Source organism: Patagioenas fasciata, chromosome Z (genome assembly GCF_037038585.1).
Source record: "Patagioenas fasciata isolate bPatFas1 chromosome Z, bPatFas1.hap1, whole genome shotgun sequence".
Lineage (NCBI taxonomy): Eukaryota > Metazoa > Chordata > Aves > Columbiformes > Columbidae > Patagioenas > Patagioenas fasciata.
Genome location: NC_092560.1, coordinates 75,013,011 through 75,033,458, shown reverse-complemented (window position 1 = coordinate 75,033,458; position 20,448 = coordinate 75,013,011). Strand labels below are relative to the sequence as shown.

At 53.0% G+C, this 20,448-nt stretch overlaps 2 protein-coding genes across 2 annotated transcripts; one reads left to right on the top strand and one right to left on the bottom strand.

The window, feature by feature from the left end:
• Nucleotides 1-230: 230 nt before the first annotated feature.
• Nucleotides 231-4,282, bottom strand: CD72 (CD72 molecule). The gene is made up of 7 exons (XM_065861382.1): nt 4,198-4,282; nt 3,975-4,112; nt 3,712-3,801; nt 2,597-2,911; nt 2,218-2,366; nt 1,741-1,892; nt 231-372 (listed from the first exon to the last, which is right to left on the bottom strand). Exons 1-7 carry the CDS (start codon nt 4,280-4,282, stop codon nt 231-233), a joined length of 1,071 nt encoding a protein of 356 aa, XP_065717454.1.
• A 1,819-nt stretch (nt 4,283-6,101) lies between these two features.
• Nucleotides 6,102-9,941, top strand: LOC136115433 (uncharacterized). Its single transcript, XM_065861542.2, has 6 exons — nt 6,102-6,304; nt 6,414-6,506; nt 7,908-8,222; nt 8,330-8,478; nt 8,710-8,750; nt 9,051-9,941. The coding sequence occupies exons 1-6, from the start codon at nt 6,160-6,162 to the stop codon at nt 9,229-9,231; spliced, it is 924 nt and encodes a 307-aa protein (XP_065717614.1). The 5' UTR covers nt 6,102-6,159; the 3' UTR covers nt 9,232-9,941.
• Nucleotides 9,942-20,448: the final 10,507 nt, after the last annotated feature.

The following is a 20,448-nucleotide window of genomic DNA, read 5'->3' as shown; positions in this document are numbered from 1 at the left end:
TTCCCCCTTCTTGCCCCTTTGCTGCACCACAGCTTCAGGGGGATCACTTGAGCTGCCACAGACCTGGGGCTCCCATGGCAGCAAAGGGATGGAGGCAATCTCCATCCAAGGGAGGGGATCAACATGCCCCACACAGAGGCCCAGGCTCCCTGCTTCCCTCCATGTGTCCCAGAGCTCAGCGGAGCCTGGTATTGGCACACTCACCATAGCAATGCTGGGGACAGCGGTTGTCATCCCATGAATGGGGAGCTTGGCCCCGCCGCCTTCTCGCAGATCCAGAAGTGCAGGTCATTGGGACCAGCACACTGGGCAGGTTTGATATTCCCACGGCTTATTATAGCACAGGACCCATTTGACTTGGACTGCCACAGCCTGGATGGAGGAACAGCGAACACATTGGGGGGCTGCCACTCCCCTGCCCACCGCCCCTGCTGAGGCAGCCAGGGCTGCTGATAGCTGTCTCTTGCACGCTCGCATGGGAGGGGTTAAATGCTGCAAGGGGTGATACTGCAGTTCTCCCCTACTGATTTCACAAGCTGAAGCCTCATTCCTTCCTTGGGCAGGCTGAGAATCACAAAATGACAGAATGACAGAATCACAGAATGGTTGGGGTTGGAAGCAACCTCTGGAGGTCATCAAGTCCAACCCACCTGCTAAAGCAGGTTCACCAGAGCAGATCGCACAGGAATGTGTCCAGGTGGGTTTGAATGTCTCCAGAGAAGGAGACTCCACAGCCTCTCTGGGCAGCCTATTCCAGGGCTCTTTCACCCCCAAAGTAAAGGATTGTCTCCTCACATTCAGATGGAACCTCCTGTGATTCAATCTGTGCCCATTGTCCCTCATCCTATCGTTGGGTACCACTGAAAGGAGTCTGGTCCCATCCTCTTGACACCCAGCCTTGAGATACTTATCAGCACTGATAAGATCCCATCTCAGCCTTCTCTTCTCCAGGCTGAACAGATCCAGTGCCCTTAGTCTTTTCTCATTTAAAAAAAAAAAAAAAAAAAAAAAAAGAGAAATCCCTCTGCAAAACGTTTGCATCACTTGCAGCTCCCCTTAGCCTCCCTGCTGCCTGACTCTCAGCCTTGCTGCTGGGGGATATTTGGTCCATGCATTGCTGGGCAGTGGGGAGAGCCTGGTCCTTCCTGATGGCATGTGGATGGCCGGAAGATCTGCCCTGGGCTGTGGGGCACTGATGGGGTGCAGCCCCCTGTGGTGGGGCTGAGGATGGAGGGGCAGGCAGTGGACAAGGGCTGGGTACCCAGCACCCAGCCAGATGGGTCTGTTCCTCCCCACTGCTCTCAGACGCTGCAAGAGGAAGCAGTGACAAGCTGGGGATGGGGTGCAAATGTCAGGGAGGAGCCCAGGACCCTCTGCAAGTGGGAAGGCTTGATTTCCCCTTGAGGAGGAACCAGAGAAGCACGTGTGTGACAGAGGTGATGCTTGAACGCTTTGTCTAGACCTCAAATAAAACTTGCAGTTTCTTTTGTCCCTTCTCACCACTTCCTGCCTGCACAAGCCTTGCACATGCCTCCTCCTCCAAGCGTTGACTTTCCATTTGTGTGACCTCTAAGCATTTCATCACACCACTGCACACACCTCTCCTCAGCCTCAGCTGCCCCAATGTTCTTTGTTGCCCAGTGCTTGTGCCTGGGACTGGGCACCAATGGGACATAAAATGCTTCCTAAAGTCATGCTGGAGAATTGAGGGCTTTCACAAGAAGCTGTGCTGCCCAGTACCTTTCATAGCGAGAGCCGTCCACCCAAAACCAGGCATCTGAGAAGCCCTCGCCATCTGGGTCCCCTTCCTCCAGCCAGCCATAGTCATACCAGGGGTAGCTGCTCTTCTGCAGCCCAATCCAGTACGGGATGTCTGCATTCTTCAAGAAGGCCTGAGGAAGGAGAAAGAGATAATTTTAGTTACTTTCCCATGGTACCGAACAAGATGAGGTGTTTGCAGGGGATGGTCATCTTCCCAAGGAGCCCTTGGGGCTGGAGCTCTTTGGGGCAGGACACCTGAGCAGCTCTAGTGTGTACAGCATCCAGGGGTGCCAGAGCCTCTCTGCCCCATGTCCAGCACCAGACATGAGCTTCAGAGATCAGCCTTTTGCCCTCCAATGCTTGGCAGGGTAGGGGCCCCCAGACAAATGCTGGCCCACCTGGGGAGCCCAGAGCTGGATGCACCAGCTCCTGCCGTCAGCTATCTCGGTGTCCTACCGGCACAGTCCAGCGACTCCAGGATTTGGTGACCAGGAGTTGAGAATATTTCTTCTCACACTCATCTCTGCTATCTTCCCATGTCTTCTTTTCCGATGAAACAAACAGACACTTGCCCCTGTACAGCAGCCAGCCCGCAGGGCAGCAATCTGGGGGCAGGGATACAGTTCTATCAGACACAGATGGCAGCAGGGGACCGCAAACAGCCCCGCATCTTCCCAGTAGGTATCACAGGCTCTGCTCCAGTCATAGCTTCAGCCTTAGGACCACAGTGTCCCCATCACATGGCCAAAAAATCCAGTGGTCATGCCTCGGCACTGCACTTTATGAGGGTGCCAGTCCCCTGGGTCACCCCATCCCTGCTCCACCAACACCTTACCTATAGCTGTGCAGGAGCGTAGGATGGCCACCATGCTCTCACTGTTGTTGAGCTTCACCTGCACCTCCTGCATCTCCTTCTCCATCTTCCCCAGGGCACCCTTGATGCTCCACAGTTCGCTGTTCAGGCTCTCCAGCTCCAGCTGGCTGCTGTTGCCCTCCCGCCACGCTTGCTGCAGCTCCGCTCTGGCCCACGCCAGCTCCAGCCCCATCTGCTCCAGGCTCTGCTCCCGCGCACTCACCTCCTGCGAGAGGCGGCCCTGCTCGGCCGTGTGCTCCTGGGAGGTGTCCTGCAGCCTGCGGGTCACCTGCCAGTCTGGGGACAGGCTGGGTGAGCTGGGGCACAGGGACGGGACAGCCCAGGCAGGGGAACATGGGACTGACCCTGTTTAGGGGGTGTGATGGGCAGGGAAGGGCAGGGAGGTGTTCATGCTGGATGGGAGAGGATGGGAAAGGCATGGTAGGAAAATGTATGGGCAGGGGAGAGCGAGGTAAGGCAAGATAGGGTGTAGGAGCTGGCACAACAGAACAGGGACAGGGATAATGCAGCAATACAAGGCTGGGGGACAGGGGAAGGGAAGGGAAGGGAAGGGAAGGGAAGGGAAGGGAAGGGAAGGGAAGGGAAGGGAAGGGAAGGGAAGGGAAGGGAAGGGAAGGGAAGGGAAGGGAAGGGAAGGGAAGGGAAGGGAAGGGAAGGGAAGGGAAGGGAAGGGAAGGGAAGGGAAGGGAAGGGAAGGGAAGGGAAGGGAAGGGAAGGGAAGGGAAGGGAAGGGAAGGGAAGGGAAGGGAAGGGAAGGGAAGGGAAGGGAAGGGAAGGGAAGGGAAGGGAAGGGAAGGGAAGGGAAGGGAAGGGAAGGGAAGGGAAGGGGTAGAAACAAAGAATGAGGTGGGGAAGATGGGTGATGGGAGACAAGGGAGGCACCCATGACATGCAAGGGATACAGGGCAGCTTGTGACAGACAGGGCAGAGGGACCCGGCCATAAGCAGTGTGAGATACCATGCCTCTGTTCACCCTCCTCATTCAGCCATGGCACCCACCCCGGTCCAGCTGTCTCCCTCTCCCTATGCTGCCCAGCCACCTCCAGCCCCAGAACTTCCCACCCACCACAACTCACAGCAAGCCCCCAGGGCCACAGTGGCCACCAGCAGCACCAGGAAGGTTGCCAGCAGCCCCACACGGACACACCACCAGCGGGACCAGCCCTCTGCAAGACACAACCAGCCACGGCCATCACCTGGTGAGACGGGGAACTCCTGGCAGCCCCCCCACCTCCTGCCCACTGGCAGCAGAGTGTCAACATGGTGGCACAGGCAGCATGGTGTGGGCACTTCCTCTTCAAGGATGGGAGTGGGAGCACCCCAAAACACCACTCAGGACCTGCACCGGGACCTCCCCAGCTCCCCTGGGCTCCAACTGGTCCCTCACCTGGGCTGGGCTGGGCCTCACCCCCATCCTGCCCCACTGGCGCCGGCTGCATATTCTCGTAGGGGCTCTCTGTGTCATCCATGCCAAGGGCTGTTGGAGAAAGGCAGGGGAGAACAGCTGAGTCCACAGGGCTGAGCATGGCAGGGACAGCGTGGGGTGTACCATGGGTTCTTACCTGCCTCCAGCGCCTGGTTGGCCATGCTCCGGCCCCCCACCACCTTGGCAAACCTCAGGTCAGCATAAACCACGCTCTGGGCCATGTGGGCAAACACTGGGCAAGCCCTGAGCCCTGCTGTCTCCCACCCTGCTCTCGGGATGTCTTGCTGGGGTGCCCCTGCTCCCCGGTGTTTCCGTCGTCTCTCGGGGGTGCAAAGGAGAAGAATGGCCGGTGTCTGCAGAAACAGAAGTTGGCTCTGAGCTGTAGCAGATGGGGTCAGTGAGGCATGGCTGCAGAGACCAGCACCTTCTCATTGGTCTCAGCATAATCAGCCTGTCCCCTCCCACACCACGAAAGTGCTCACAGTCCACCCAGGCATGTGGTAGGGCCAGGGCAGTGCAGCCTCAGGTCAGGGCAGTGGCAGAGAAAGGGTGGGAGTGGTAAAATACTGCCAGTTTCCCCAGAAAGGTGGTAGATGCCCCATCCCCTGAAACATTCAAGGCCAGCCTGGACAGGGGTCTGACCAACCTGATCTGGGTGAAGATGTCCCTGCTCATGGCACGGGGGTTGGACTAGATGAGCTTTGAAGTTCCTTTCCAACCCAAACCACTCTATGACGGACCCAAATCCCTGGGCCAGGATAGAGCTCGGGAAGACCAGGGCCAACCTGGACACAGGACCACATTGACCTGGTTACAGGCTTGTGGAGGGCCAGAGGTTCTCACAGATGCAGATTTCCCCTCCTGGCCTCTGGGGATGGGAGTTGCCCCATGATGCAGCTTGTGCTTCTGCCTCTCATCCTCTCCCTGGTGCCCTCTAGGAAGAACCTGGCTTCAGCATCACTCCACATCCCCTCAGAGAGTTTCACAGAGCAAAGACACCTGCTTCACCTTCCCTTCTCCAGACCACAACACCATCACTTGCAGCATCTCCTCCTTGGTCCTAAATGTCAAGCCTCCCTGAATTTCAGAGGTCTTTACTGAACCACATTGAGTGAAAGGCGTGTTTTGGAGAGGGACACTGAGTTGGGACCAGCTGGGCATAGGTGGACACAACTATTTCCTGGGACAGGACTGGAGGTGTGCAGGAGTGCTGGTGGAGTACAGTATTGCAAGGCCACTCTTCATCATCTCTGCAAGAGCATAAGTCCTTCCTCACTGGAGAAAAGCAAAAATCACAGCCAGCTCCAAATGGCACAGGAAGGAGGCTTGGAAAACTACAGGTTGAGCAACTTCCACGCAAACCCCAGAAAGTAGATGGAGTACATCCTCCTGGACATGTGATGGTCCAGGCTTAGGGAGGACATGCTGGTGGATGGAGAAAGCCAGGCAGGATTTGCCAAGGGCAAGCGATGCCTGTCTAACCCACCTGTCTGCTGTTGTGGGAGAACTGGGCTGCGGACAAGGGAAGAGCGATGGGGGCCATTTATCACGAACCTTTAAGGTCTGGGACATGGTTTCCCATGGTCTCCTTGCTAGCAGAATGGGGAGATGTGCCCAGGAGAATGGGAGAACACCACGAGCTCACTCTATAATGTGGGAACACGTTTTAGGCATCAGGGCAAATATTTCTGCACAGCAGCAATTCTCAAATCCCAGACCAGAGCACACAGAGGGCCATGGATGGGGCCAGCCCCAGACCCACATGTTCCCATGTGGAAGCCACCCCCACTCTCCCTTGCACCATGGATGTGGGTAGACTCTCAGTAGGACGAGACCTTCAGCTCTGCCCAGCACCCCAACCCTGAGCTGCACCACCCCATTGTTATCTCAGGGGACCATGAGCAGTTTCGGGGCGTGGACGGGGACAGACTTTTGGCACTGGGGCCAATGGTGAGACACCAGTGAGCTTTCCTTTTCCTCATCTCACAGTGAACTTCTGCTTCTGCAAAAATCACCTGCACTTCTCCTTTGCAGCCCCAAGAGAGGAGGCGACAGTGACGGAGAAGGGGCCATCAGACTCATCAGAGAAGCCCAGGTCATGGCTGAGAGCGTGGTCTATGCTGACTTGAAGTTTGCAGTGTCCCTGCCTCCCACCGCCCCCGCCTGCCCCACAGCCCCTGATGAGGATGACAGCCCCTATGAGAACATGCCTCTGGGGATGGTGGCCCCAGCACCCAGCCCAGGTGAGAGCCTGGCCACAGCAACGGGCCCAGGGCTGCCCTGGCAGGGAGGGATGGTGGGGGATGCCTGTGGGACCATGGGGTGACACCGAGGGACTCTCATCTCTTGCAGGGCACTGGCCCCGGCGTTGGCGTGTCCCTGCAGGGCTGCTGGCAGCCAGCCTGCTGCTGCTGCTGGTGGCCACCGTTGCCCTGGGGACTTGCTGTGAGTGTGGGCAAGGGCCGTGGTGCAGCCAGGGAGCGGGGGCACTGGAAGCAGTTTGGGGTTGGGTGAGGACCGGGCTGCTGGGGGGGTTGTTGAGGACAGGGGGTGCTGGGGCTGGTGGTTCTTGCTTGGCTGCCCTGAGCTGCCTTCATCTGCCTGTATCTGCTTGCATTGCCTGCACTGCCCACCACTGCCTTCCAGTGCCTCCCAGTGCTTCCCAGTGCCTCCAAATGCCTTCCCACTGCCTTCCCCTGCCTCCCAGTGCCTCCCCATGCCACCTCACTGCCTTCCTCTGCCTCCCAGTGTCTCCAAATGCCATCCCACTGCATCCCACTGCCTCCCAATTCCATCCCACTGCCTCCCAGTGCCTCCCAATGACTTCCCACTGCTTTCCAGTGGCTCCCAGTGCCTCCCATTACCTCTCACTGCCTGTCCACTGCTTCCCTATCACATCTCACTGCCTTCCCCTTCCTTCCCATTGCCTTCCTGTTACTTCCCACATGCCTTCCCTCCCCTTGCCACCATGGGGCTTCCTTTCCCTGAGCTGCCTCATCTGCCTACATCTGCTTGCATTGCCTGCACTGCCCACCACTGCCTTTCATTGTCTCTCAGTGCCTCCCATTACCTCTCACTGCCTGTTCACTGCTTCCCCATCACGTCCCACTGCCTTCCCCTTCCTTCCCATTGCCATTCTCTTACTTCCCACACACCCTCCCGCCCCTTGCTATCATGGGGCTTCCTTTCCCTGAGCTGCCTCCATCTGCCTTCATCCGCTTGCACTGCCTGCACTGCCCACCACTGCCTTCCACTGCCTCTCAGTGCCTCTCACTGTCTTCCCACTGTTTCCCCATTGCTTCTGTTGACTCCCAGTGCCTTCCATCATCTTCCCGCTGCCTCCCACTGCCTCCATCTGCTGGCATCTGATTCCCATTGCCATCCCATTGCCTTCCGGTGTCTCCCAGTGCCTCCCAATTTTCCCGCTGCCTTCTGTTGCCTCCCAGTGCCTCCCATTGTCTTTCCTCTGCTTCCCCATTGCTTCTACTACCTACCACTGCCTTCCATAGTCTTTGCACTGACTCCCACTGCCTCCATCTGCCTCCCATTGCCTTTCCATTGCGTCCCACTGGCTTCCCAATGTATTCCAGTACCTCCCACTTCCTTCCTGTTGCCTTCCCACTGTCTCTAACTGTCATCCCATTGTTTCTCATTGCCTTCCCTCTCTTGTCACCCTTGGGGTTTCCATTCCCTTCCCACTGGCACCCCCGGAACAGTCCCTGCCCACAAACAGACATTCTTATCTCATTCACCCTTGCAAGGGCCAAGCCCTGAGCAGTGTCAGTCCCGTCTCCCCTGCCTGGGCTGTCCCGTCCCTGTGCCCCAGCTCACCCAGCCTGTCCCCAGACTGGCAGGTGACCCGCAGGCTGCAGGACACCTCCCAGGAGCACGCGGCCGAGCAGGGCCGCCTCTCGCAGGAGGTGAGTGCGCGGGAGCAGAGCCTGGAGCAGATGGGGCTGGAGCTGGCGTGGGCCAGAGCGGAGCTGCAGCAAGCGTGGTGGGAGTGCAACAGCAGCCAGCTGGAGCTAGAGAGCCTGAACAGCGAGCTGGGGCACACCAGGCAGGAGCTGGCTGTGCTGCAGAAGGAGATGCAGGAGGTGCAGGCGAAGCTCAACAACAGCGAGAGCACCGTGAGCAGCCTGCGTGCCTGTGTGAATACAGGTAGGGCTGTGGTGGGGAGGGGCAGTGATGCTGCTGGGGAGATGTGGGGGCTGAGCATGGCCCCTTGAGCATCTCTAGGTGGGCCTAAGCTCTGTCCTTTCCCCCAGATTGCTGCCCCTCGGGCTGGGTGCTCTACAGGAGCAAGTGTCTCTTCATCTCAGTGGAGACGAAGACATGGTGGAAGAGCCAGGAGCACTGCAGAAGCGAATTGGCTCAACTGCTGGTCCCAGGCAGCTGGTCACCATGGACGGTGCCGGTACCGAGCAGGGGGGCTGCAGCATTCCCAGAGGGTGGGGATGATGGTGGGGCTGGGCAGACCCCTGTGGATTCATCAGCAGAACATCTGCAGAAGTGCTGGGGTGTCACTGTGAGCCCCAGCTTCCCATCCGGGCAGGCTACAGTGGGGAACACAGACAGCCCTGGGGCTCCTGGGCAGCAGCTTTGTGCTGGGCAGGGGACACGTGGCTGACATCTTCTCTCCCCACAGCATTTTGTGCAGGCGAGTGGTGCCACGTACTGGATTGGAGAGTAAGTATCAAAATTGCAATAGTTAACCTGAGGGATGCTATGAGAACTCATACGCAAAGTAAGTTGTTCCATCCCGGCTACCTACACTGCGCCCACCTTCACCAGTCACAGGTAGAGGTGCTGGGCACTGCCTGGGTGTCTGTCCCAGCCACAGGACTGGTGCTTGGGCATGGACAGTGCTGTGGCCTTCCTGCCCAGATTAAGGGGCTCTGGGCCTGCAGCTGTGTGGGGGCCAACACTGGGCTGGCAGTGAGCTGGGAGCATGGTGGTGGCACCTCTCATGTGCTCTTTCCCTTCTAGGAAATCTCGGTACTCCTCCTGTACAATAACATTCTCTGGGAAGACAGACATCTACCGCTGCTCTGGAAATTTACCATGGATCTGTGAGAAGCCTCCAAATCTGAGCAGCCCATCCAAGACCCGCTTTTCTTCTCCTGGCCAAGGGGTGAACTCTGATACCCTCTCTCCATCACAGGACTGAGGGACAGGAGCTGGGGGTGCACAACAAAGACACCCTGTCCCTCCTCTACAGCTACACCTCTGCGCACCATCACCTCAACCGCATTGCAAAGCTCAGGGGATATAGGTTGGGAAACAAGGTGTTTGCATTTGTAAAGCAAGAGTTATTACGGAGACTGTACTTCTGTGTTCCAGACTCATGCCCACACCTCCATCCCCAGCCCCCACCCTACAGCCCCGACTTCTGTGACCCAGGATGGGGACACTGGTACTGAGCCCTGTTCGCCTTTGCTGCCTTCCACTGAGCCTGGTTTGGGAGGTGCTTCTTGCACCTTGCGAGGCTTCCTTGGCGAGTCCTTTGGTTTGACTGGCCGCCCCTCTCCTCTGTCACTGTCCTGTCCTTTCTCTTCCCTCCATCACCTGCCTTCAGCCACAGCCTTTCCCAGAACCAAGCTTTCTTCTCCCAGTTGAAAAAGACCTTTGATCCCAGTAAAAAGTTGGAGCATGTCCTCCTGGGCATGTGATGGTCCAGGCCTAAGGAGGACATGGTTTTGGATGGGGAAAGCCAGGCAGGGTTTACCAAGGGCAAGCGATGCCTGTCTGATCTTCGTTCTTGCTGCTGTGAGGACACTGAGCTCTGTACAAGGGAAGAGGAATAGGGGACATTTATCATGAACCTTTGAGGTCTGGAGCCTGGTTTCCCATGGTCTCCTCACTGGCAGAGTGGTGAGATGTGGCCAGGAGAAGAGAAGAAGATTGGTGGAAACCTGGATGGTGGAAGGGCTACAAGGGGTGTCAGTGATGCTCTTGTCCAGCTGACAACATCCCTGTGGGGTCAGTCCAGGGGCTGATGCTCCTTGAGGCCTTCAGCTGATGCTCTGGATGATAGGATGGGGGTGGCCTCAGGCAGCTTTAGGCCAATACCATAACTGGGCAGTAATAAGTATACTTGAGGGCAGGACTTGGAACTACTTGGGAGCCCTGAGACCATGGAGGGTGAATGAGGGAACCCTGAAACCATAGTGAGGAAAATGATGCAATGAAGAGCTGTGAGACCATGAAGGATGAATAAGGGAGCCCTGAGGTCAAAGGAGAAATGGTGCAGTGAAGATCCCCAAGATCATGGAAGGCTAATGAGGGAGTCCTGAGGTCATGTGAGAAAATGGGGGTGCAGCAAGGAGCCTTTTGACAAAGGGAGAGAGGGGGGAGCAGTGGGGAGGCTAGGGAACATGAGGGAAAGGGGACAGCCCTGACACCATGAGGAAAATGTACCTAAGACCATGATGGGACCTGAACTGCCAGTGGGTGATGAGGGTGCCCTGTCCCTGGCCCATTTTGGGAATGAGGGTGTCCAGAGGCAGCATTGACCCTCCATGCCTCACTCAAAGTTTCTGAAGAGAGGGAGATGTGGGCAGCTCCTAGGAGATGATGTGTAGAAGGAGGTTGGTGAAGCCAGCCCACAACATGGAGAGACTGCAATAGGATTGCAGGAGGTCCCCTGCAATCTCAGCCAACATGTGAAACAAGGACTTGCTGTGTCTGGTTCATTCTGGGGACCCCAGACATGGTCTCCCTGGTGTCCACAGAGGAAGCCTCTGGAGCCCTGAGCTCCAGCCACCACTGCCCACAGTGTCATTGGGCTTTGCCACCACAGAGACACACCACTAACTCCTGTCCAGCCTCTGGTTTGTGGATATCCTATGACTGTTCAGTACGGCTGCTTCCTTGCCCAGCTTGACACGTGGTTCTTTTTCCCTCCTTCCTTCCCTCCTTCCTTCCTTCCTTCCTTCCTTCCTTCCTTCCTTCCTTCCTTCCTTCCTTCCTTCCTTCCTTCCTTCCTTCCTTCCTTCCTTCCTTCCTCCCCCCACTCCCTTCTTCCCTTCCCTCCTTCCTTCATTCCCAGCTGCAGGACTCACCTTTTCCCCCATCCAATGTCAGCAGGCTTCCATCATCCATTTTCTCCAGACCCTTCCAAACACCAGTCCTGACCTCCAGTATACCCACTACTGCCCAGTTTGATATTGCCATCAAGCTGCCTGAGGCCACCCCCACCCCATCATCCAGATCACCAGTGAAGGTTTCAAGGAGCATTAGCCCCTGGATTGACCCCACAGGGATGTTGTCAGCTGGACAAGAGCATCACCGACACCCCTTGCAGCCCTTCCATCATCCAGGTTTCACAGAATCACAGAATCACAGAATGTTAGGGATTGGAAGGGACCTCAAAAGACCATCCAGTCCACTCCCCCTGCCGGAACAGGAACACCCAGATGAGGTTACACAGGAAGGTGTCCAGCCGGGATTTGAATGTCTGCAGAGAAGGAGACTCCACAACCTCCATGGGCAGCCTGGGCCAGGCTCTGTCACCCTAATCGAGAAAAAGTTTCTTCTCATATTTAAGCGGAACCTCTTGTGTTCCAGTTTTCACCCATTACCCCTTGTCCTATCATTGGTTGTCACCGAGAAGAGCCTGGCTCCATCCTCCTGACACTCACCCTTTATATATTTGTAAACATTAATGAGGTCACCCCTCAGTCTCCTCTTCTCCAAGCTAAAGAGACCCAGCTCCCTCAGCCTTTCCTCATAAGGGAGATGCTCCACTCCCTTCTTCATCTTTGTTGCCCTACACTGGACTCTCCAGCAGTTCCCTGTCCTTCCTGAACTGAGGGGCCCAGAACTGGACACAATATTCCAGGTGCGGTCTCACCAGGGCAGAGTAGAGGGGGAGGACAACCTCTCTCAACTTTCTAATACACCCCAGGATACCATTGGCCTTTCTGGCCACAAGGGCACAGTGCTGGCTCATGGTCATCCTGCTGTCCACCAGGACCTCAAGGTCCCTTTCCCCTACACTGCTCTCTAATAGGTCGTTCCCCAACTTATACTGAAACCTGGGGTTGTTCCTGCCCAGATGCAGGACTCTACACTTGCCCTTGTTATATTTCATTAAATTTTTTCCCACTCAACTCTTCAGCCTGTCCAGGTCTCTGTATGGCAGCACAGCCTTCTGGCGTGTCAGCCACTCCTCCCAGCTTGGTGTCATCAGCAAACTTGCTGATAGTGCACTCTATTCCCTCATCCAAGTCTTTGATGAATATATTGAATAATACAGGCCTTAGTACTGACCCTTGAGGCACTGCACTAGATATAGACCCCCAACTAGACTCCACCCCATTGACCACGACTCTCAGGCTTCTTTCCTTCAGCCAGTTCGCAGTCCACCTCACTACCCGATCATCCAGACTGCACTCCCTCAGTTTAGCTGTGAGGATGCTGTGGGAGACTGTGTCAAATGCTTTACCGAAGTCAAGACAGATCACATCCACTGCTTTGCCACATCTATCCACCTCGTTGTGTCTTCATAAAAGGCTATGAGGTTGGTCAAGCACGACTTCCCCTTGGTGAAGCCATGTTGACTGCCCCTAGTGATCCTCTTATACTTGATATGCCTTGGGATGATACCAAAGATAAGTTGTTCCATCACTTTCCCAGGGATGGAGGCTGACTGGTTTATAGTTACCCAGGTCCTCCTTCTTGCCCTTTTTGAATACTGGAGTGACATTTGCTTTCATCCAGTCCTTAGGCACCTCTCCCGTTTCCCAAGACTTGGCAAAGATGATGGAGAGTGGTCTAGCAATGACCTCAGCCAGCGCCCTCAGCACCCGTGAGTGCATCCCATCTGGGTGCATGGATTTATGGATATCCAGAACGCTTAATTGCTTCCTAACCCAGTCCTCAGCAACCAAGGCAAACTCCTCCGTTGTTCTGACTTCCTCTGAGGTGTCAGGGGTACAGGGCTCCTCAGGACAGCTTCCAGCGGAGCAGACAGAGACAAAGAAGGCATTCAGTAACTCTGCCTTCTCTGTATCTTCTGTCACCAGAGCACGCACCTCATTCATCAGCGGGCCTACACTGCCCCTGGTGTTGGTTTTATCTGCCATATTATCTGAAGAAGCTCTTTCCATTGTCCTTGACCCCTCTCGCAAGGTTTAATTCTAAGGAGGCCTTAGCTTTCCTAGTTGCCTCCCTACACCCTCTGACAACAGCCTTATACTCTTCCCAAGTGGCCAGCCCCTTCTTCCATGATCTGTAAACGCTTCTCTTCCACTTGAGCTTACCCAGCAGTCACCTGCTGAACCATGCAGGTCTCCAGGCTCCCTTCCTTGACTTCCTACATGTCGGGATGCTCAGATCCTGAGCTTGGAAGAAGCAGTCCCTGAATGCTAACCAACTATCTTGGGCCACTTTACCTTCAAGTAGCCTTGCCCATGGGATTTCCCCTAGCAATTGTTTGAAAAGGCCAAAGTTTGCCCTGCTGAAGTCCAGGGTTGAAATTCTGCTTGGTATTCTGTTCCTGCCACACGAGATCCTGAACTCCATCATTTCATGGCTGATGCAACCAAGGCAGCCCTCAGCCTTTACTGCTTCAGCCAGACCCTCCTTGCTAGTGAAGATGAGATCCAGCAGCACTCCTCTCCTTGTCGGCTCCTCCACCATTTGTACCAGAAAGTTATCATCAAGGCACGACTGGAGGAACCTCCTGGACTGTGGCTGGCTGGCTGAGCAGTCCTTCCAACAAACATCAGGGAAGTTAAAATCCCCCATGACAACCAGGGCCTGTGATTGTGAGGCTGCTCTCAGCTGCCTGTAGAAGGCCTCATCAACTTCCTCACCCTGATCTGGTGGCCTGTAATAGACACCCACAACAGTATCACCCCTGCCAGCCTGACCCTTAATTCTCACCCACAGACTCTCAACTCGCTCCTCATCCATGCCTGGACAGTCCTCATATAAAGAGTAAATCCACCACCTTGCCTGGCTGGCCTTTCCTGAGAAGGACATAGCCATCCATGACCACATTTCAATCATGTGTGCTGTCCCACCATGTCTCTGTAATTGCCACCAGATCATAATCTCCTGACTGAACACAGATTTCTAACTCCTCCTGCTTATTCCCCATGCTGAGTGCATTGGTGTACAGGCATTTCAGGGAGCGAGTTGAGCACTCCGGTTTCACCCTAGGGGATGGGAGGCCTTCATTAATTCTAGAGTGCTGCCCCACTGGTGCAAGCACAGCCACAACCCCATCCCCCTTCGAGTCTGGTTTAAAGCTCTCCAAGTGGGCCCTGGTCCTGTCCCAGCATCCTTTTGCCTCTGTGAGATAGACTTCTCCCACGTATCACTCTCCGGACTGGTGTCTTGTAAAACCAGCCATTATCAAAGAATCCAAAGCCCTGTCTGTAGCACCAGTCTTGTAGTCAAAGATTTATGGACTGAATTTTTCTATTCCATCCCATGTCATCACCCAAGAATGGAAGGAGGGAATAGAAAATCACTTGGACCCCAGAGTCTTTCACCAACCACCTCAAGGCCTTGAAATCTTTCTTTATTCCCCTCAGATGCGGGATGCAGCTTCCTCCCCATCTGTCTGGAAGATCAGCAGTGGGTAGTAGTCTGTCGGGTGCACCAGGTTGGGGAGCACCCTGGTGATATCCCTCCAGGTAGACTACAAACTTCCCTATGATGATGGTCAACTCTGCATATTGGGCCCTCTGTCCCTCTCAGAAGGGAATTGCCTGTTACAATTATCATTCTTTCTTTCTTATCAGAGACAGTCTTGAGGTGTGGAGTCAATTCCCTCTTTCTATGTGACCTTGTAGGTGGGCTTTGCACTACATCCTCACATTTCCACCAATCTTCTTCTTCTCCTGGCCTGTCCTGGTTTTGTTAAAAAACAGGTTTCTCTTTTAGTGAATTTGCCTGTCAGCTAAGCCTTCATATTAGCTGCATTTTCCTGGAGAACCCGACACATGTTTTGGTTAAACCTAGCAATGGAATGCAAACTTATTGATAAGCACGGATGGACATCTCGCAAGAGGGGCAACGAGAAAACTGATGTCCGAGAGACTGACCAACGGTGTATAACATGCCATTCACGTGAATACTTCATATAAAAGTGGGAGATCATGAGGATCTCGTCCCTTTTGCCCTTTTCCCTTTTGTCTCTTTCCCTTTTTTCCTCATGGCTGACATTAGGAGAGGACCTTGCTGGTCGTCCCTGCGAACTGAGGCCTAGTGAGAGACTGAATCCAGCTCCGGTTGGCTACAGAGTCTAATCCAGGACTTTGGGTGCTGGCTCTGCAGTTGCTGAGACTTACAAGATTGGTTTTGTATATTTTGTATGATTTTCTCTATTCTTATTAGTAGCGTTAGTAAAACATCTTTAACTTTTCCAACTCTCTTCTCTCTGTCCTTCTTTCCCTCCCGATCGCCTGTCCTGAGTGGGAAGGGGGGAGAGGGAGGGGCAAAAGGGGGAAGTGGGGGCAAGAGGAGGTTAACAATACATCTGCCAGGGTTTGATTGTCACCCCGCAATCCTAACCCTCGACAGATAATTGGCGCCCAACGTGGGGCTCGAGAAAGGGGTAAATTTGGAGATTTTTGGCTTTTCTACTGCTCTGACGTACCTTTCAATTTTCTTGGCACGGTGCCAACTCATAGAGTTGTGATACTCGCGCGTCTGTTTGCTTTGGATATTATTTAGTGGTATTAAGGCAAAGTGAATTACATTGATTTAAAGATGTTATGGCAAAAGTTGTATCAGTTATTTTCTACATTGTGCTCGCTGATCCCATATCTGTGTTGGTGTTTCTTTCTGAATCGAAGTATTCATTATATAACAACAAGAAACTGGACAGCGGTCATGATGATTTTGTGTGGTATGGCACTGGTTTATTTCATTATACTGCAGCCGCTAATGAATTTCTACTCGCTTCTGCTTTACCTTGAAAAACCTCCAGGAGAGATTAAAGAGCAGAATGGCTCTATATTTGCTAATTGGTCAAGCGAATCTTTAGAAAGGCTGACTAACAATACTTTTGTGTTTTCGCTAGGACAGTTTGCAAATGTTTTAGAGAACTTTGAATATCCTTGGAGCTTTGATAGAACTGTGATGGTGTTATCTGGTTTGCTGAATGTGTGTCAGCTTGTGTTACTGTTAAGAGAAATGAGGTTCAATAGGAGGTTTGCGTCTCTTCTTAGTCCTGAGATTTGCGGTGCGTCTTCAGAAGCTTTAGCAAAAAGCACTCCTAGCCGCTCGAGAAAAGGCAAAACAGCCAAAGCTGCTGCTGCAGCCACTGCCCCCCCAACCGCGGCTTCACAGGCTGAAGCTACAGCTCCTCCGCAGAGCTCCTCTGCCAAGGTCGCTGCAGATAACGTTACCTCTCCAGCCTCCAAGGCTAACAAGGCAGCCCCCCCGTCTTCACACACTGGGCACTGTTGCTGCTGTAACCACAGCAATCACTGTGACAGTCATTCAGACTCTGAAAATGAATCAAATGATGGTGAACCCATATCAGCATCAGTTGCTGGCTGTAAGAAAGTCACTAGAAAGACTACCCATGCAGCAGGTGATGGCACAGGGCCAACATCAACCCAAGAGGAGTCATCAGGACAGGGTGGAGATGAAGTGACCACCACTCGGTCCTTTTCTCCAGGTGAGCTGAGAGATCTGCGAAAAGACTTTAGTCGTCGTGAAGGCGAGAATATTTTAACCTGGCTGCTGCGATGCTGGGACAATGGGGCAGAAACAATTGAATTAGAAGGTGGTGAAGCCAGGCAGCTGGGATCTCTGTCAAAAGATTCCACCATTGATAGGGCAATTTCAAGAGAGTCTAATGCCGCTACTCTCTGGACCCGACTCCTGGCAGCTATGAAAGTCAGATTTCCCTACAAGGAAGATTGTATATCCACGTTAGGGAAATGGAATACTATGGAGAGAGGTATCCAGTTCCTGAGAGAATTAGCTGTGCGAGAGATCATCTATCTAGGACCAAACAGCCAAGAGGGGACAGACCCAGATAGAATCAATTGTACAAAATCTATGTGGCGCAGATTTGTACAAAGTGCACCACCTGCATATGCTAAGTCATTGGCAGGAATGGTCTGGTCAGCTAGAGGTATACAAGAAATTAATGAAGTGATTGAGCAGCTCCGGTACTTTGAGGACAGCCTTGCTGGTTCTCTACGGGCTTGTGTCTCCGCTGTGGAGAAACTGTGTGAAAAATCTGATGACCGGTTTGAAAAGCTGTTGCAAGAAATCAAAGAGCTCAGAGAAGACACGTACCGTTCACGACCTGCACAAACCTATGTTTCAGCTGTTAGGAGAAGGCGTTTCCAATCTCGAGAGAGAGGGCAGAGACAGCCCACAAAAAGAGGTTCACTGTGGTTCTTCCTACATGAGCAGGGAGAAAATATGAATAAGTGGCATGGAAGGCCTACCTCAGAACTTCAAGAACGAGTATGTGAGATAAAAGGAAAAACTCCTAGGAAGGTGGCTGCTCCAGTTTACAAAAGGAGCAGAAGAGATTCTGATGCTCTTGAAGGAACCTCTAATTCATACCCAGAGACTGTGCAAAACAGGAATTAGAGGTGCCCTGCCTCCAACCAGGTGGAGGAAAGGGATAACAGAGTCTATTGGACTGTACAAATATTATGGCCTGGTACAACACAACCCCAGGAGTACAAAGCTTTAGTGGACACTGGTGCTCAGTGCACAATAATTCCTTCTAATTATAAAGGAACACAATCCATCAATATTGTTGGAGTGACTGGGGGATCCCAGGAACTGACTGTTGTAGAGGCTGAAATGAGCCTAACTGGAAAAAACTGGCAAAAGCATCCCATTGTGACTGGTCCAGATGCTCCATGCATCCTTGGTATAGACTACCTCAGGAGAGGGTATTTTAAGGACCCAAAAGGGTATAGGTGGGCATTTGGTATAGCAGCTGTGGACACTGAGAAAATTGAACAGCTGTCTGATTTGCCTGGTCTTTCAGATGACCCTTCTGTTGTGGGACTGCTGAGGGTTGACGATCAGCAGGTGCCAATTGCTACCATGACAGTGCATCGCCGGCAATATCGCACCAATCGAGACTCTTTGATTCCTATCCAGAAGCTGATCCGTCAATTGGAAAGCCAGGGTGTGATCAGTAAGACTCGCTCACCTTTTAACAGCCCAATCTGGCCAGTGCGTAAGTCTAGTGACGAGTGGAGACTAACTGTAGACTATCGTGGCCTGAATGAAGTTACACCACCACTGAGTGCTGCTGTGCCTGACATGCTAGACCTGCAATTTGAACTGGAGTCAAAGGCAGCCAAGTGGTATGCTACAATTGACATTGCTAATGCATTTTTCTCTATTCCTGTAGCAGCAGAGTGCAGGCCGCAGTTTGCTTTCACCTGGAGGGGCATCCAGTATACATGGAATCGCTTGCCCCAGGGGTGGAAACACAGTCCTACCATCTGCCATGGACTGATCCAGACCACGCTGGAGCAAGGTGAAGCTCCAGAACACTTGCAATATATTGATGACATCATCGTATGGGGCGACACAGCAAAAGAAGTCTTCGAGAAAGGTGAGAGAATAATTCATATTCTTTTGGATGCTGGTTTTGCCATAAAACGGAGCAAGGTCAAGGGACCTGCACGAGAGATCCAGTTTTTAGGAATAAAATGGCAAGATGGTCGTCGTCAGATCCCAATGGATGTGATCAACAAAATTGCAGCAATGTCTCCACCTACTAATAAAAAGGAGACACAGACTTTCTTGGGCGTTGTAGGTTTTTGGAGAATGCATATTCCTGACTACAGCCACATTGTGAGCCCTCTCTATCGAGCGACTCGTAAAAAGAACCAATTTGAGTGGGGCCCTGAACAACGACAAGCCTTTGAACAAATTAAGCGTGAGATAACTCATGCGGTGGCCCTTGGACCAGTCCGAACTGGACTAGATGTTAAAAATGTGCTCTACACCGCAGCCGGAGATAATGGACTTACCTGGAGCCTCTGGCAGAAAGCACCAGGAGAAACCCGAGGTCGACCCTTAGGTTTTTGGAGTCAAGGATACAAAGGATCTGAGGCCAACTATACTCCAACTGAAAAGGATATACTAGCAGCATATGAAGGAGTTCGAGCTGCTTCAGAAGTGATGGGCACTGAAGCACAGCTCCTCCTGGCACCTCGACTGCCGGTGCTGAACTGGATGTTCAAAGGGACGGTTCCCTCTCCACATCATGCAACCGAAGTTACATGGAGTAAATGGATTGCACTGATCACGCAACGAGCTCGAATTGGAAGTCCCAACCGTCCAGGGATATTAGAAGTGATTACAGACTGGCCAGAAAGCAAAGACTTTGGGATGTCTCCAGATGAGGAGGAAGTAAAACGTGCTGAAGAAGCACCACCATATAATACGCTTTCAGAGACTGATAAGCAGTATGCACTGTTCACAGATGGATCCTGTCGTCTTGTAGGAAAACATCGAAGGTGGAAAGCTGCTGTGTGGAGTCCCACACGACAAGTTACAGAAGCCACTGAAGGACAAGGTGAATCCAGTCAGTTTGCAGAAGTGAAAGCCATCCAGCTGGCTTTGGACATTGCTGAACGAGAGAAGTGGCCAATACTTTATCTCTATACTGACTCATGGATGGTAGCAAATGCCTTGTGGGGGTGGCTACAGCAATGGAAGAAAAGCAACTGGCAGCGCAGAGGTAAACCCATTTGGGCTGCCACACTGTGGCAAGACATTGCTGCTCGGCTAGAGAGCCTGCCTGTGAAAGTTCGTCATGTAGATGCTCATGTGCCTAAAAGTCGAGCCACCGAGGAACATCTAAACAACCAACAAGCGGATCAAGCTGCTAAGATTAAAGTAGCTGAGGTGGACTTGGACTGGCAACATAAAGGTGAACTGTTCCTAGCTCGGTGGGCCCATGATGCTTCAGGGCATCAAGGCAGAGATGCAACATACAAATGGGCTCGTGATCGAGGAGTGGATTTAACTATGGACACTATTTCACAGGTTATTCATGAATGTGAAACTTGCGCCGAAATCAAACAAGCGAAACGGTTAAAACCTGTATGGTATGGGGGGCGATGGTTAAAGTATAAGTATGGAGAAGCTTGGCAGATTGATTATATTACACTTCCACAAACACGTCAAGGTAAGCGTTATGTACTTACAATGGTGGAAGCAACCACTGGACGGTTGGAAACATATGCCGTACCTCATGCTACAGCCCGAAATACTATCTTGGGCCTTGAGAAGCAAGTCCTTTGGCGGCACGGTACGCCAGAAAGAATTGAATCAGACAATGGTACTCATTTCAAAAACAGTATTATAGACAATTGGGCCAAAGAACATGGTATTGAGTGGGTATATCATATTCCATATCATGCACCAG

What these genes read in the sequence shown, in the direction of transcription:
- CD72 (XM_065861382.1), bottom strand. Translation starts at nt 4,282, where the DNA reads ATGGCCCAGAGCGTGGTTTATGCTGACCTGAGGTTTGCCAAGGTGGTG. An exon ending in TGTGGCCCTGGGGGCTTGCT is followed by an intron (nt 2,912 to 3,711) that starts GTGAGTTGTGGT and finishes GCCTGTCCCCAG; the next exon opens with ACTGGCAGGTGACCCGCAGG. An exon ending in GACGGCTCTCGCTATGAAAG is followed by an intron (nt 373 to 1,740) that starts GTACTGGGCAGC and finishes TCCTCCATCCAG; the next exon opens with GCTGTGGCAGTCCAAGTCAA.
- LOC136115433 (XM_065861542.2), top strand. Translation starts at nt 6,160, where the DNA reads ATGGCTGAGAGCGTGGTCTATGCTGACTTGAAGTTTGCAGTGTCCCTG. An exon ending in GGCCCCAGCACCCAGCCCAG is followed by an intron (nt 6,305 to 6,413) that starts GTGAGAGCCTGG and finishes CATCTCTTGCAG; the next exon opens with GGCACTGGCCCCGGCGTTGG. An exon ending in GCCACGTACTGGATTGGAGA is followed by an intron (nt 8,751 to 9,050) that starts GTAAGTATCAAA and finishes TTTCCCTTCTAG; the next exon opens with GAAATCTCGGTACTCCTCCT.